We start from the raw sequence: 16,100 nt of genomic DNA, 5'->3' as shown, positions 1-16,100 counted from the left end.
AGGGCCCAGCTTCCCGAGAAGCCTGAAGCGGCTGTGCCGGGACCTGGGGGGACCCCCGCAGGGGAGGGGCCGTCAGCCCAGGCTCTTACCGCTCTTCAGCCAGGATGCCCACAGAGAGGGATGCCAGCGCTGTCACTGCCTCCACTTCTTCTGCGTCGGCCCCTGGCACCCGGTGCACCCAGGAGTCTGGACGGGAGGCCAGTCGCTGCATGCAGCCCCAGTATTCACCTGGGCAAGAAGCTGATTCAGAAACAGTCGGGGGTATGAGGCCCCCCACCTGCCAGCCACATGTCCTAGACTGGTACTGAGGCTGGACATCTCAGGGCAAGGGCCCCAGAGTAGCAGGCATGTCCTCAGCATGGGGTCAGTTCTCAGCTGCCTCCACCTCCACACAACACCCTCCCCGACTTGATCCCCCCAACCCTGAGCAAGTGAGGGTTCGGTGTGCGGTGAGGTGCCCTCACAAAGTCCAGGCCACTCCCCCACCCCCTCTGCTGACCCATCCCCGTGGGTGTAGGGTTTCCATGACCACCATCTGGGCTTCCTTCCCCTGGATGGGGTGGGCGTCACAGTGACGTCACAGAGCCCTGAGTCCCAGTCTCCTGGAGCGCAGGGTCCCCCTCACGTGAAGACCCCAGCAGTGCTCAGCCCAGCACAGGACAGGGGAGGTGGGAAGGACACAGAACCGGGAGAGCTGGCCAACACTGCAGCCGCTCTGTGCGGCCGTCGGAAGCCACCTATCTGCCCAGGGCTCCCACTGCCCCATCCAGACCATGGACGTGACCATCCTGTCTACTGCTGTGAGACATAATGTCCATGGAACATGCCCAGCACAGAGCCTGGCCAGTGTGAGGGCTCCATGCCAAGTATAGCAGCACCTTCAGTGTCATGTATGACCCCATGCTGAGCCCAGATGTGGGAAATCTGTTTTATTTATCTTTGTATCCCTAGCATAGATCTTGGGGCTTCCCTAGTGGCTCAGATGGCAAAGAGTATGCCTGCAATGCAGAAGACCCAGGTTTGATCTCTAGGTCAAGGAGATCCCCTGGAGGAGGAAATGGCAACCCACTCCAGTATTCTTGCCTGGAGGATTCCATGAGCAGAGGAGCCTGGAGGGCTACAGTCCATGGAGTCTCAAAGAGGTGGACACGACTGAGCAACTCACACACACACTGCACAGATCATGGGTAGCATATAAAGTGCTCCCTAGATGCTGAGCTGAAGTTGAAAATTTAAAGTGCTTTCCAAATGTGGAGTTAACCTAGGACTCAGCTCCCAAAGCAGGTAGAGTTCCTAAGACCCTGTGGCCAGAACTGAGGGTCAGGGTGGGAACCAGCACTTCCACAAACAAGGCCTGAGTGCTGCTGGGGGCAGGGGCCTGGCCTAGGGCAGCAGCTGGGGAAGGGAGGCCAGTCCTGCCTGGTCCCCACTGTCTGCCGGTCCCTGCTGGGTCCATCTGGAAGGCTCCAAGGGTATTCACCTGTGGGGCCGCCTGCCCCTCATTACTATGGGGTACTTTACAGGACGCCTACTCTGAAGCAGCAGCAGCTCCCCTGGCCTGGCTGGGGTTGGAAGACCTGGGGCTCTGGTCCCTGGGGGCAACAGACCCCCGAGTTTTCCCCAAGTTTGGGGTCAACAGGGTCCTCTCTCCACACTCACTGTGCACTCGGATCACAGCTTCCAGGGAGCGGATGGCGTTGAGGTTGGGTTTCTGCTTCCAGCCTTCTTCTGAGAGGGGATCCACCTACAGAACAAAGCGTGCATCAACTGCCTGCCGTGCAGGGACCCACAGGCCCAGCTCTCCCCCACCCCGGGGCCCTCGCTTTCCAGGCTCAGATAGGCATGTGCTCCTGGCTCTGCCTGGGGCAGGGGACGTTGACCTGAGGCCTGACCCAGAGAAGAGGCATCCACTCTGTTCCCCTCAGTCCAGGCCTGGCCACCCCCGCCCTGCCCACCTGCAAGCCCCCAGGGAGGCGCCCCATCTGCCTGCTCCCTGGGGTGCTCCTGGGAAAACTGGACTGCCTGCCCCACAGATGCACGGATTGAGGGCGGGCTCCTCACCTTGTTGCCCAGAAGAGCAGACACACAGGCCTCGGAGGCGTCACAGATGGCTGTGAGGTCATGGCCACCCTCCAGGGCCAGCACCACCGCACCTCCAGCCAAGCTCATGAGCTGCTGAGTCATATACCCAAAACCTAGACGGTGGGTGAGGAGAGGTTAGGAGGGGCCAGGGTAGAGGAGGGTGGCCCACTCCACCTCTGTTATTTCCCTGCTCGGTTCCTCCCTTAGAAGCAGTGACGCAGGTGACAAATCTCTACTCTACCAATGGCTTTCACATGGAACCCCCCGTCAATCCTATTCGGGTGCCTCCCTGAAAGCTCAATGAGGTTAAGGGCGGCGAGTAAGTAATGGGGGAGGACTTGAACTGGGGGTAGGGACTCCAGCCCGTGTCTTTTCCCCCGAGATACACCATATTCCTCCCCGTTCTCCAGGCTCAGCAGGCTGAGTGGGCTCCCTCTGTTCTGAGAACTCTGCTCCTCCCCATCCACCCCTGCCCAGAAGCTGCCCGCCCAGCCTGGGAAGGACAGAGTCAGGGTGGGAGAAGTCCTGTGACCGAGCCTCCAGTCTGCGGGACTTGAGTCCCCAGGTGTGACTTAGGCCTTCCTCGATGAACCGACCTGGCCTGTGCACGATCCCCGTCCCACGCTCATGACCCTGGGCCAGTCACTGTCACCTCCCTCTTGACTTGGGCAGCGCTGCCCCCGCCCCAGCCCAGCCTTCATGACCTTACCACCCCCCGAGTCGGGGCCCTCCTTACACTTGGCAGAAACATGGTAGCCACCCAGTGGGGGCGGGTGACCCTCGGCAGCATCAAACCCAGCCGACACCAGGACCAGGTCCGGAGAGAACTCCCGGGCGATGGGCATCACGACTATCCTGTGTGCGGGGGAAGAGGAATCACAGGCTGTGCAGGGCCGCCTGGCAGTCCTCTCCCACCAACTTTACAGAGGAGCATCCTGCTCTCAGCACTCCCAGCAGGATGAGCGGACGCCTCTGGCTTTCTTGACCCTGGCCCGCCATCCATGTCCCTGGTGCAGCCTAAGGATTCAGCCACCCAGGGCTGTTAACTGGCAAGAGGCAGGAAGGAGCCAAGGATGAAAGGATGAAAGAGGAGCCGGTGCACTGTGTTTGGTGGGGAGTGGTGGGCAGGGCCACAGGGAAGGGGCAGGTTACTAAAGCCTCAGGGCAACACTGGAAACACTTAGCCCTCAGCTGTCACCTGCTTAGGACTGAGTCGGCCCCACGTCACCACTCACCACCTGAGAGCTGACCAGGGCAATAGATCCTCTGGGGTCCTGGGCCACCAGATCCATGCTCATCCTTTGCACCTGCCGGCCCCTCACAGCTACCTCCCTCCACCCCTCACCCCTCACCCAACCCTGGGTCCATTTTGCTGTCCTTCAAGACAGTAAACCTAGGCTCTGGGTGCACAGATGCCAGGAACCCCAGCCCAGGGGTCCTACAAAATTAACTCTCATTAAGAATACTCCAGAAAAGTATACAGAGACCTATTTCCAGGCTTCCCTTTTTCCAAATGGAGTCTAGGAACCCCCAGAGAGAAATACACAACAGCTCCTGAGCCAAGTCCCTCTTCTAGAATGGCTTTTCTTAAGCAACGACCCCAGTATGGACATCACCTACTTGCTTTCCCTCTTCCTCCACAGTTTAGGCTTCTCAGCTCCTACGCAAAGCCCACCTCCTCCAGGCAGCCTTCTTCGCCCGAACAGAGCAGCCCTGCTCACTTCCCCCTGCCTGTCTCCCTGCACTCGGTTCAACACTGGCTCTTGGTAACGTGTGACATTATAAAGTACGCCTTGACCTTTTCAGTCTGTTTCCTATCTTCCCACAGGGACTGGGTGCCCCTAGAGGCTGGTGTAACCATGCCTTTCCCTTTGTCTCAGTCCACAGGCCCACTCCAGGGCTGGCTTATAACGTCTCGTGATTAGATGAGGACAAGCTGACAACCACCTGATCACCTCCAACCTGGTGCTGCTGGAAAAGGGGAGGAGAGGGTGGCCCTCCTGGGTCAGGCCTCCTCTGGGCGCCTACTGAGCTTACCTGAAGGCAGCCAGGTACTCAGGATCCCCCATCGGGGGGTCCAGACCTCCAGCCCAGGCCACGTTGACATTGAAGCCCTCACCGCTGCCAGCTCCCACCTGGAAAACAGGAGGCAAGAGAGATGTGAAGAAAGCAGTGTCCCGGGAGCGGGACCCCTGGATGTCAGCACAACAAGAACAGCTCATACAGCCCCTTCACTCCCAAATGGAGAAACGGAGGATCAGAGAGGTTCAGCAGCCTACCCAGGATCACACAGCTAGCTGCAACAAGAGAGAGTTAGGGCCACTCGGGAGAGTCAGTGGGCTGGTTACCTCATCCACAGCCCCACTGCCAGGGAAGAAGTTGCCGTCGTCATGGCGATGAAGGGAGATGTACAGCACATTGGGGTCCTGGTAGAAGGTCTGCTGGGTGCCGTTGCCATGGTGAACGTCCTGTGCAGGGAGATGGGCAGTGGATTAGGGCAAGTCTGAAAGCAGAGAGATGGGGACAGAGGCAGGCTGGAAAAGTCTCCAGGTCAGTGACCATTCTGAAGGTCAGGAGCCTAGACCTGGGGGTGAGAACACGGGGGCTCCTAGAGTTAAACTGTCAAGGGACCCGTGTGCGCTTTCTTTTTTTTTTTTTTCCGTGTGCGCTTTCTAAGCCTCAGTCTCCCCACGTTATGTAAAGATATGTACATAAGACGCTGGGTGGGGGTGATGATAACATAAGACCCGGAAGGGGCGGAGCTGCACCGAGGGCCGGCCAGCCAGAGCCGCGGGAGAGAACGTGCTGGCGGAGGGTGAGTGTCGGCAGAGGGAAGAGTTCAGGGTCACACATCGGGAACCCTCACTAGTGCGTCTTGCCCAAGGTCAGGGCGTGATGCAAGTGACGGAAACCACACTCTATTAGAGAGGGACTAGGACAACGAGGCCCAGCGCCACCCTCAGAGGCGTGCGGAGCACCGCCCCCAGGCTCTTGCCTGGCCTGGGACTGCGAAGGAGGACTGCGCATGCGCGCAAGTGTGGCCCGTTCCTCCCTCCTGCGCTGAAACATCCCGTAAGCAGATGTTAGTACCAAGTGGTTAGACACAGGTGCTCCAGGGCTAAGGGGCCTCGGGTCTCAGGGCTTACAAGCTGTATGGCTGTATACAGGCCAACCTAACCCCTCTGTGCTGACTTCCCTTATCTGTAAACCAGGGCAGAGTCAGGATTAAATATGTGATGCATGAAACCACCAGTGTCTGGATTTGATTAGTGGTAGGTTGATGTTATGTGATATTATTGGCACTCTCACTACCTGCAGGGGAAGAGCAGAAGTGACCAGATCTACAGAGAGAAGCCCACAGAGGCCCAAAGGCAGCATTCAGATGGCTCCTCCCCTGTGGGAGCCGGTTACGGCTGAGCCCTTCCCACAGGCCAACTGCTCCGGGCCTCCCAAAGGCCCCGTGATGGGGGCACTATCCTCACCCACGTTTACACACAGGGAAACCGAGGCTCGGGGAGGCGAATGCAGAACTAGGTAGGACACAAAGCCACGTCTCGGGTCGCCAGGCTCGGGACTCCCTCCACAGGGCTCTCGGACCTGCAGGGGCCAGGAGCCGGGACCTACCCAGTCCACAATGAGGATCTTGCTGGCTTTGCCCTGCTGTTGCAGCTGCCGGCAGGCGATGGCCACTGAGTTGAAGAAGCAGAAGCCCCTGGAAGGAAAAGACGGAGGTCGTGCCAGCCCGTTCCCTCCCCGTGCCACCCCCGCTCCACCAGTCTGCAGCCCGGCCCCAGAAGGCTGACAGGAAGGAGGGGGAACCTGGCCAACCAAGCCCCCCCAGCAGGAGGGCCTTGAGGACGTGCCCCCCAGCTCCAGCCCACCTAGGCCTCCCCGGGACTTACATGGCTGTGGAATGGTCTGCATGGTGTCCTGGGGGCCGAACCACAGCAAAACCGTTCTGGAAACAGAAAGAATGCTTGTCAACCAAACAGCCAACCGTCTGACCCACACCTCCATGAACCCGCCCCCCAGCCGCAGGCTCTTCCCCTGAGAGGGACTGCAAGACAGCGTGACTGACCAAGGGGCCCTCTGCTGAGCCCCAGGCCGTGAACACAGAACCTCCCATCCTGGGGGCTCCTGACTGTTATCACTTTGTAATAACAACAGCTATTATTTATTGGGCAAAATCTATGTGCATGGCACTGTGCTAAGCACAGGGTAAACACTGGATTTCATCCTCACAATGCTCTGAGGTAACTGTTACCTAATCTTCATAACATCTTCATAAGATAAACATTGCAATTATCTGGTTTACAGACAGGAGAAACCTGGAGCCTTAGGTGGATTTAATATTAATAACTCATGGGAAGTTGCCTGATGGCAGAGCTAAGACTTGAGCCATGAGCTCCTAAACAGTGGGGGCTCAACACAGGCTCCCATAAGGCGCCAAGCCCAGGGCAAACAGGCATGGGTATCAGCCTGGTGTAAAAAACTTCAGCACCACAAAGGGCCGGTCTGCCAGGGCACGGGGCTCTGGAGAGGCTCCGCAACTTGCCCGCGGTCACACAGCAAACATGTTAACCGACCCCGCATTAGCATGGGCCTGCCTCTCTCAGAGACCACAGGACCAGGGGCCCAGTGACTTGATTCCTCAGCAGGTAACGTGAGCCTAGGCTTCAGATCTCATCTGGGTCCCCAGAGCTCTCGGTTTCCCTCCCGAAACCCTGCGGTGATCTCCAGGAGGAATGCGATGCTGGGTGTTGGGTCTGCCTTCCCCGCTGCCCGTCCCCTGCCTCCTTCCTCATGGCTAGTCCACCCTCCACTCAAGCCTCCTACCTTTAGCTCACGGGAGGCCACTTTGAAGGCGAGGTCGGTGACGCTGCCAGCAGCCCAGCGGGCCGCATTGGAGGAGTGCAGCTCATTCCAGATGGTGTCAGTGTCCACCTGTGGGGGCCAGAGTCAAGGCCCGCCTCACCCACGGCCTCCCACAGGAGCCGGGGCCTCGGGGGCAGCACCCACCCCACGGCTAGGACCCCAGGGGCAGGGAGCTGGGCAGACGGCACTGCCTCCCCCATGCCCCACCGCCCAAAGGCAAGGCCTCCCGTGTCCCCCAGTCCCAGCACAACTTCTTCCCAGCTTCAGTCCACATCACCAGCCCGCATCTGGCCAGCACTCTGCCGGCAGCATCGCTCCTGCCTCCCCGGTCAGAGGAGGGGGCATGGCGTTACCTGGGCGGGACTTGGGGTTTGGGCCTGGAGGGGGTTTTAAGCCCCCGCTGACTCTGCTCAGGCCCTCGGGATGGTCGGAGCTCGAGGGGCCGTCTGCACCACTGTCTTCCACTCAGGGCCCCTAGCCCAGGCTGGGAGGCCCCCCAAACCCAGTCCCTGGGCCTCAAGGCTAGGGAGGGGCCGGGGGGCATGATGGGGAGATGGGGAGGGCGAGGTGGACCGAGAGAGGCGAGGAAGGCAGAGAGAGTCGCAAGAGGCTGGAGAAAGAAAGACAGAGACAGAGAGGGAGAGGAGGGAGGAGAAAACAGAAGCAACAACAGTTGGAAAAATCAGAAAGTGGCAAGAAATGGGAAGTCGTGAACAGGGCGCTGACCGGCTCCCACACAGCCTCCCAGCGACAGTTCCCATCCCTCCAGGACTAGGCCTCCGTCCCCTGCTCCACACGCCCGGCCGGGAAACCACCACGGGGACATTTTGAGGGCAGGAAGGGCACCGCCAGGAGGCAGAAGTCCCCAGGCGGAGTGAGAAGGAGCAGGGAAAGCTAGGGCGTCGGAGAGACATGCCTGGGTCGCCAAGGATGCCAGAGGCACCCACAGCGCCGGGCCGGGCGGCCTGGAGGCCAGCGTGCTCCCAGATGGAGATGAGCCCAAGCCCCAGGCTCAGCCCTGCTCTCTCAGCCTCCTCAACCTCCACTAGAGGCCTTCAAAGTGCAAGCCAAGGGGCTCTACGCTCAGGAGGACACACCCACCAATGAGGAGCTTCTAACCGGCAGAGGGGGACGAGGGGAAAGCCCGGCCCACGGGGCCCAGCAGGACCACCAAAACGAGCAGGCAGGGGCTGGGCCTGGGGGATCGGGAGGGAGGAGGAGGTCTGGAGACCCCGCACACTTACCCCAACGCCACCACAAGGCAGCATCACGAACATCCGCTGTGCCAGGAGGCCTGCGGGGAGAGGCCCAGGTGCATGAACTGAACCCGCTCAGCATCCGGGCTGGCCCGGAGCAGGGAGGCCCTGAGAAGAGGGCGGGGAGGGGCTGGCAGGGAGGGGTGGAGGTGGGCAGCAGAAGAACCAGGGGCAGCAAGGGGGTGCCTGGACGCCGAAGTGACGAGCCTGGCAGAGCGAGGACTAGACCGCAGGAGGGTGCTCGGGCTGGGTGAGCCGGAGGCGGGGGGTGGGGGTCTGGGGGCCCCTACCTGCCAGCTTCCCGTTGTCCAGTTTGAGGCGGCTGAGCGGGTTGGTGCCGTAGAGGAGCACGTGCCGCTCGGAGTGCACCGACTGTAGCTCCTCCAGGGAGGCCTTCCGGCCCCGGAGAGACTGAGGAAGGACCCACGGAGCCCCTGAGCCTCTGCTTTGGGCAGCCCTCCCCTGCCGTTCCCACCGCCCAGACTGGCTCCAGGCCCTCCCAGCTCCCTGCCTCCCGCTCTCAGCCCAAAGCCCACTCCCCGCCTCCTCACCTCACACTGGCTCCGGAGCCCCCGCTCCAGCAGCCGCGACCAGATGCTCTGGATGCGGCCCGCGTGCTCCGGGTGCCTGCTGTTGTCTCCGCAGGAGCACTGGTGCTTCAGCATCACCGAGTCGTAGACCAGCCCTGCGGGGAGTGGGCTCGGGGGTCAGGGCCCCGGGGAGCCCCGGACACACCCCACAGCCCAGACAGTCCCCCGTGTCCCAGCCTACCCCTCGGCGCCTGCACACACACCCCCAGCTCCTTACCCAGGCAGCCTCGGGCACCTCACCCACACACCACACGGCCCCAGGCTGCACAACTGCCACAAGCCACTGCCTCCCCGACTCACTGACCCTCCTCGTGTGGCCCAAGGACCATGACCGTGACCTCAAGAGCTCGGGGCCTAACGAAGGGAGGCCTGAGGCTGGGGGCTCGCCTGGATATGATGACCCAAACAGGAGCCCCCAAAACTGGGAGCTGGGAAGCCCACAGAGACACCGGGCCATGTCAGAAGACAGATGTGGCTTTGGGGAAATTCAAATGGGGGAAAATGAATAACCACCTGACTGCTCGACCAATAAGAAATGTTTAAGCTAAAATACTATGATGACACACTATAAAATCTCATTTTCAGGGCTCCCCTGGTGGCTCAGTGGTAAAGAATCTGCCTGCCAATGCAGGAGACATGGCTTTGGTCCCTGCTCTGGGAAGATCCCACAGGCCAAGGAGCAACGGAGCCCATGCACCAGAACTACTAAGCCTGTGCTCCGCAATGACAGAAGCCACTGCAATGGGAAACCCACACACCACAGTTGGAGGGTAACCTCCACTCACCACAACTAGGGAAGAGCCTGCACAGCAACGAAGACCCAGCACAGCCGAAAATAAATAAACAAAATTACTTTATAAAAAAATCTCACTTTTAAAGATTAATTATATCACAAAGGACTCATAATGAGTAAAATAAATAAAGTAGGGTATAAAATGTAGCCACAAGACGTAGTGTACGTGGGATTTATACGTCTAGAACAAAGCCTGGCCTGAAATACGGCAGCATGTACGAGGGGTTGCCTCTGGGTGATGGGATACTGGCTCGTGATTTTTTTAATTTTTTAAATAAATTTAAAGGTCACACCTATATGTTTTTTCTTTCCTTGTTTAATATTTATTTATTTGGGTGCACCAGGTCTTCGTTGTGGCATGCAGCATGTGAATTCTTAGTTGCAGTGTGTGGGGTCTAGTTCCCTGACTCAGGATCGAACCTGGCGTCCCTGCATTGAGAGCATGGAGTCCTAGCCACTGGATCAGCAAGGAAGTCCCCTGGCTGAAGGTTTTTCTTCCATTCTTATGCTTTTCTATATTTTTCAAAATTTCTAAAATGCTCTTGAGCTCTTCTCACAAGCAGACCAACAATGTAATTTTTGAAAGGCCTGAACTAATTGTCAGGAGACCTGAATTCTTAGCCTGGCCTGACTGACAGCCAGCTGTCCCCTAGATTTCCCGAGCCTGGGTCTCCTTAACTGTAACATGGAAACCACCTGCTCCATGGGACACTGAGTAGATCTCCTCAGACTAAGAAAGGGCTCTGTGGTCTCGAAACATGTCCAGAGTGAATTATGACACAGGGAATCATGGACTCCTCTCCGAGCCCCCGTGTGCCCCTGCCTCTTCCTCCTTCCCTCCAATCCAAGCCTTACCCGTGGTGAAGGGCAGGGTCCGGGCAGGGGTCTCTGAGCTGGGCAGGATACGGGCCTGGCTGGCGGGCTCTGGAGTCGGCAGCGAGGCAGGTGCGGCCGGGGACGACTGAGCCCTGGACAGGGGCCGGTGACTGCCCGGGGCCAGGGGAAGCAGCACGGAGTCTCCAGTGGCTCCTCGGGGGAGCCGCCCGGCCAGTCGCTGCTGCTCCCAGAGGAACACCTGAGGGACACAGGGGGCCTCAGGCTCCAGGTTCTCAGACCCTGCTCCATCCGCCTCTGCCCACGGCCAAGAAACCTCCCGTCAGGCCCGTTTTCGGCAGAAGCCCCTGGCCCTGCCGCCCAGCTGGGCTTTTGAGACTCTGAGCTCCCTGCCCATATACTCCCCAAAGATCTGCAGCCCTGACTGAGCACCCCATTCCACCAGAGCTCCCTGAGCCCTCGAGACTCCAACACCAGAACTGGGGTGAGGGGCCTCAGGTCGGCTCTGACGAGGACCTCCTCCTGGTCTCCGAGGACTACCCACCGCCCAAGGACACAGGGACCCGCGTGAGCTGCTACACCCTGTGGACGGTCACCACATCTTATGGGCTGTGTTCCCTCCCACCTCGTATTTAGGATGAGACACCCAGTCCCCTCAGAACGTGACCTGACGGAGATAGGGTTTTCACAGAGGTACTCAAGTTAAAATGAGGTCATCAGGGTAAGCTCCAATAGGATTCTTGTCCTTATAAACAGGGCAAGTTGGGGTACAGACGTGGACAGAAGACCACGCGCAGACCCAGGGAGAAGGCGGCCGTCTACAAGCCGAGGGAAGAGACCTGGGGCAGCACCTTCCTTCCCCGGGCTCAGAGGGAACCCACCCACCAACACCCCGATGTCAGACCTCTAGCCTCCAGAACTGCGGGGAAAGGAACACCTGCTGTTTAAGGCACACACTCTATAGTATGTTACATGAGCCCCAGCAAACGAGGACGCCATGGCTTGACGCGTGCAGTTGAAGGGCCGAGCCCAGCTCTGCCCCACCTCCTGCCCTAGCACCTTTCTGGAAACAGTACTGACAGTCACAGGGGAGAAGTCTCAGAGCGGGAATGCGTGGGGCTCCGTGAAAGGCCAGTCTCACCACTGGAAAGGGACATGGCTTCACCCTGAGGCTGGAAGGCTGCTGGAGGTGCACGTACATGTGTGTGTGGAGGAATGCACGTATGCCTGTGTGTGAATGCACGTATGCCCGTGTGTGTGTCTGTCTGTGCCTCAGTGTGCGTTTGGCAGAGGACCCACGGTCCCAGTGCTGTCCCCTGCACTGACATCCTGTCTCCCTCCCTTCCACAGTTACCAGGCCCCACAGTCTCCTGACTCTACCTCCCTAGAGGCCCCTGGACCCAACCACACCTGCTGGTGCTGCTGGAGAGGAGCAGGGCCTCTGGCCTCCTGCTGCCCATGGCTGGACTCCCTGTGTTCCAGGCTGTCGTCCCGCAGCGGCCCCACGCTCCCGCCGTCCGTCTCGAGGTCCTCAGCCGAGGGTATCTGCCGCAGTCGGGGCTTCTCACTCGGCTTGGCTGACCTCTGGGGGTGGGGGGAGATGTCTACTGAGACAGGCATGGCACGTGGTGGGGAGTGGTGGTCGGGGCCAGATCGTCCTGCATCCCGCTGGGACTCTGGTGATCACACAGCCCTGGGCCACACACGTCCCCCCTCTCGCCCTGTCCCTCCTGAGTCTCCCTTCTTTCAGCCCCAGTTCAGGGGCCCAGTTCAGCCACCCCTCACTGCCTCCCCTACCCCGTTCCCCTCACCTTGATCAGCTGGACGTGAGGTTTGAGCCGCTCCAGGCGGGGCTGCAGGGGGCCCAGCAGAGAGGGGGCAGTGGCGCTTGGGGGCAGGGGCTCTGAGCGGGTCCGGCTCAGTGGCCGGTGGAGGCCTGATCCAGAGGGCCGCTCGGTGGTCAATAAGGACTGGGCAAAGTGGAAGGGCAGTGGCCCAAGCCCGGGCACTGGAAAGAATGGGGTGGGGGGCATAAGGAGGGGACCACAAGGAAGAGTGGAGGGAAGCCAGGGTGGGGGGTGAGGCGAGCCAGGGACTCAGCAGCAAGACGCACAGGAGGACGGGACCCAGGCCATGCTTGGCCCTCGGCAGGGTGCTGGGATCCAGCCCTTCTGGAGAAGCTGGGACTCACCAGTCAGCAGAGGGGTGTGAGACACTGAGGGATCCAGGAGGAGAATGGGCTGCAGGCGAGAGGGCAGGGGGCCCCCAGCCTCGGGCTCCAGGCCATGGGGCAGGAAGAGGTGAGCGTGGGGGCTCCCCAGGACTGGGCCCCGAGGGCCCAGAGTCGCATGGGTCCTGCGGTCACCATCAGCCTGCGGGAGAGTGGGGGGAACATCACTGGTGAGAAGACCCCGCTGGGGAGGACAGTGAAGGCCATGGGGCGGGGTGTAGGAGAAGGGATGGAGAGATCTCGGGTGCTTGGGGTGGGGGAGGGCGCCTCAGCCACTCACCCTGGCAGGGGCGGGCAGCCCCAGTGTGATTGTGGGCAGCAAGGCGAACGGGGCCAGAGAGGTGTCCTGCAGCCGCAGCCGCTGGCCCAAGAGCGCCTGCCATGGGAGCAGGGCAGGGGTCACCGGTTCCAGACCTCCACCCCCTGGCACACTTTCCCCAGAAACCCCCCGAGGCTCGGGTGGGGGCTGCCCAGATGCTGAAGCCCCAGCCTGGCCGGGCCACCGGCTGAGGACCACTGAGCCCCAGAGATGCCCCGGGGTGCCCAGCCTGCCAAGGCCTTACCTCAGAGCCCAGGACGGGGTTGGGGCCATGCTCGCTGTCGTTGGGGGAGCTGCACCCTGATGCCGGAGTGCTGCTACTACTAGGGGAGGAGTCTGAGGGTTGGGGAGAGGGGGGTGCACAGTTAGGAGCCAAGGGTGGCCAGGAGGGGACCAGGAACAAGCCCCTTCCGCGGTGGGTGGGCTCTGCTTCCTGCTTTCCTCCCAGCAGGACAGGAAGGCCACCATCAGCCTCCAGCACCTCTGAACACTTGGTTTTTTTAAGGTGCCCATTCTTCTGGGCAGACGTCAGATTAGCCAATAAAGCAAGAGCTGGGTTCAGCCCCAACTCACCCGCTGGCAAGTGTGTAGAGCACCCTGTGACAACCACCCACGGCAGCCCTGGGGGAGGACACCAGGCCTGCCCCGCACCCACCCACCCTCCCACCCTGCCGGGCCTCACCGCCGAGGGTTTCTGCTGGCCGCCGCCGAAGGCTGGGAGGGGCACTCTCCTTCCGGAGTAGCGGGTTCTTCCTCCGCTCCAGGGACTTCTTGGGCTTGTAGCGCAGCTTCAGGTTGGGTTCAGAGACTGCAGGAGTGCCGGGGTGACTCGGCGCACGCCCACCCCGTCTCTGCCCTAAGCACCCCCTTCCAGCCCTCTCTGAGACAGGCAGGAGGAGGCAGTGCCCCCTCCCTGACTCTCCCCCAAGGCTCTTCCCCCTTAGCCCTCTGGCGGTCCCTGCTGGCCTGTCCACGCACCTGTCTTGCGCAGAGGGAAGTGTTCTGGGGGGTCGCAAGGCAGGCTGGGAACAGGAGGCAGGAAGCTGCTGAGCATGGAACGGGCAGCTCCCTCCGTCTCCAAGGGCTCCAGAGTTCTGCGGAGTGAGCACCAAGGCTGCTTCAGAGGGGCAGGGATGCCCAGTGGCGTGGCAGCCACCTCCTTCCACCCTTTGGGACCTGCCGGGAAGGCGGCGGGGCTTCCCAGGTGGTGCTAGTGGTAAAGAGCCCCTCTGCCAATGCAGGAGATGTAAGAGATGTGGGTTCGATTCCTGGGCTGGGAAGATACCCTGGAGGTGGGCATGGAAACCTACTCCAGTATTCTTGCCTGGAGAATCCCATGGAGAGAGGAGCCTGGCGGGCTACAGTCCATGGGGTCACAAAGAGTCGGACACGACTGAAGCAACTTAGGATGCAGGCATGCTGGAGTGGAGCAGCCAGCAGTGCCAGGCGGAGTGCATGGCCAGCAGGAACAGGGGCCATCTCCAGGGGGCAGTACTGGGCCACCCATCCTGATCTGTGCTTAGGAGCCAGGGTCCCAGACACAAAGGGAGGAAGCTGTTCTAGGAATCTGGATATTTCTGTGCTTAGGGGAAGATACAGAGGAGAAAGTTAGCGTGGTGTGTGTGAGAGAGTGTATGTGGGGGGAGGAGGGCTTGTAGGGAAGAAAGGCCCTCAGGCGGGGTGAGGAGAGATAATTAAAGGCCAGAGGAGGGCAGGTATGAGCTGGGAGAGAGGGTCGGAGGAGAGGCACTAGGATTAGAGGTGAGGGGTGAGGATAAGGTGAAGGACAGCTGAGAGCAGCGGTCTGCGTGTGCCGTGCGCTCATTGGCGGACACCCGGAGGGGGGCGTGGCAAGGATACAAGGGGGCGGGGCGGAGAGGGGGTTACCTGTAGGGAACGCTGGGGCTGTTAGGATGGACCGTTCTCTCCAGGGCCGCCTGTTGTTTCTTCAGAATCACCTCTGCCAGCTTCTGCTTGACCACACTGCTGGCTACGGCACCTGCAGGGGCGGAAACCATGAGAGGTTCGGGGGGCGGGAGGGACGGGGTGGGCTCCCTGGAACATTTTCTGCCCATTGCTCTGATCACGCCACCCCCTGGAAGAGGCTTCCCAGGGGCCCTTCATGCAACAGCCAAGCCTGAGGCTACACCCCTTCTGTGAAGCCCGCGGGCCTCCCTTCACCTTCTCCCGCATTCACCCGCAGTGCCTGGCAGGCAGAGAGCGACCCCGACCGGGGCTGGCATCGTCCTTCCCCGCCCACACAGGGGGCCGTGGACACGCCGGGGGTGGGGGAGGCTTCCATCCTTACTTCGTTTGCTCTTGTCCTTATTGAGAAGCTGCCGCAGCTCTTGTTCCTGCTGCCCCGTCTGCAACTCGGGCATCGGCGTGTCCATGGAGAGCTGTGGGGAGGGGGCGAGGAGCTGAGGACAGAGGTGGAGGCTGAAGGGAGGGCGGGGCCGGGTCTGGGCTCCAGGCTTCGTGGGAGCTCTAGCTTTACCCGCATGGGCTCTGCTGAGCGCTGGGGCTGCAGGCCCGCCAAGAAGAGGTGGTGGTGGAGGCGCTGGGGGTGCTGCAGGGCCAGCAGTGTGGGCTCCGGAGGGGGCTCCACCGGGGGCCGCTGGCCCACCCGCAGGTCCATGGGCTGGGGCTGAGGGCCTGGCGTGTCTGCGCGGGGCCTGGGCCAGCCTGAGGGCACATAGAGAGGGCAGGGTGAGTGGGAAAGACCCGCAGGTGAGCGGTTACCTAATCAGCCTCCTTCAGACTCACTTGACCAGGCCAAACACCCTCCAGGGGCCTTCCCCTTGGGGGCCCTCAGCACAGTCCTTCAAGGTAGGTATTTTCAATTCTGTTTCACCCGTGAGAAAGGAGGTCATATACACCATGCCGTTAGCCTATCGCTGCTGGTGGTGAGCTGAGCCTTTTGACCCCAAGCGTAGTTTTCTACTAAGCATATTGCCTCTCCAGGCCACGGCTGGGGGCTGTGGGATTTGGGAATGGGTTGAGGACCCTTTAGTGATACATCCTGGGCCCTGACCTCTCCTTCCCTTCTTCCCCCCGGAGGAGAATTGGACACACATGCCCTCTGATTAAACTGATCTCAAAAACAGCGATAGGACAGGCG

At 60.6% G+C, this 16,100-nt stretch overlaps 1 protein-coding gene across 8 annotated transcripts in view; it reads right to left on the bottom strand.

Annotated features, from left to right (window-relative positions):
- The window catches only part of HDAC7 (histone deacetylase 7), a 45,385-nt gene that overhangs the window by 1,260 nt on the left and 28,025 nt on the right, over positions 1–16,100 (bottom strand). For 5 of the 8 annotated variants that reach the window (XM_065934553.1, XM_065934549.1, XM_065934552.1 and 2 more), the window contains 23 exons: positions 15,477–15,664; positions 15,288–15,399; positions 14,867–14,978; positions 13,958–14,073; positions 13,662–13,787; positions 13,224–13,315; positions 12,941–13,036; positions 12,622–12,802; positions 12,242–12,438; positions 11,841–12,014; positions 10,452–10,671; positions 8,765–8,898; positions 8,504–8,624; positions 8,202–8,251; positions 6,919–7,026; positions 5,985–6,040; positions 5,707–5,794; positions 4,431–4,550; positions 4,120–4,217; positions 2,819–2,937; positions 2,062–2,195; positions 1,660–1,744; positions 90–228 (listed from right to left, as the gene is read on the bottom strand). In XM_065934553.1, coding sequence (XP_065790625.1) covers positions 90–228; positions 1,660–1,744; positions 2,062–2,195; positions 2,819–2,937; positions 4,120–4,217; positions 4,431–4,550; positions 5,707–5,794; positions 5,985–6,040; positions 6,919–7,026; positions 8,202–8,251; positions 8,504–8,624; positions 8,765–8,898; positions 10,452–10,671; positions 11,841–12,014; positions 12,242–12,438; positions 12,622–12,802; positions 12,941–13,036; positions 13,224–13,315; positions 13,662–13,787; positions 13,958–14,073; positions 14,867–14,978; positions 15,288–15,399; positions 15,477–15,617 — 2,819 coding nt within the window. In that variant the 5' untranslated portion in view covers positions 15,618–15,664. The remainder of the gene's footprint in view (positions 1–89; positions 229–1,659; positions 1,745–2,061; positions 2,196–2,818; positions 2,938–4,119; positions 4,218–4,430; positions 4,551–5,706; positions 5,795–5,984; positions 6,041–6,918; positions 7,027–8,201; positions 8,252–8,503; positions 8,625–8,764; positions 8,899–10,451; positions 10,672–11,840; positions 12,015–12,241; positions 12,439–12,621; positions 12,803–12,940; positions 13,037–13,223; positions 13,316–13,661; positions 13,788–13,957; positions 14,074–14,866; positions 14,979–15,287; positions 15,400–15,476; positions 15,665–16,100) is intronic. The other 3 variants (XM_065934546.1, XM_065934547.1, XM_065934548.1) reach the window with 3 other exon arrangements.

The sequence above is a fragment of the Muntiacus reevesi genome, chromosome 4 (assembly GCF_963930625.1).
Source record: "Muntiacus reevesi chromosome 4, mMunRee1.1, whole genome shotgun sequence".
NCBI classification, from domain to species: domain Eukaryota; kingdom Metazoa; phylum Chordata; class Mammalia; order Artiodactyla; family Cervidae; genus Muntiacus; species Muntiacus reevesi.
The sequence above is the reverse complement of the archived record's forward strand: the minus strand, read 5'-3'. Positions and strand labels throughout refer to the sequence as shown.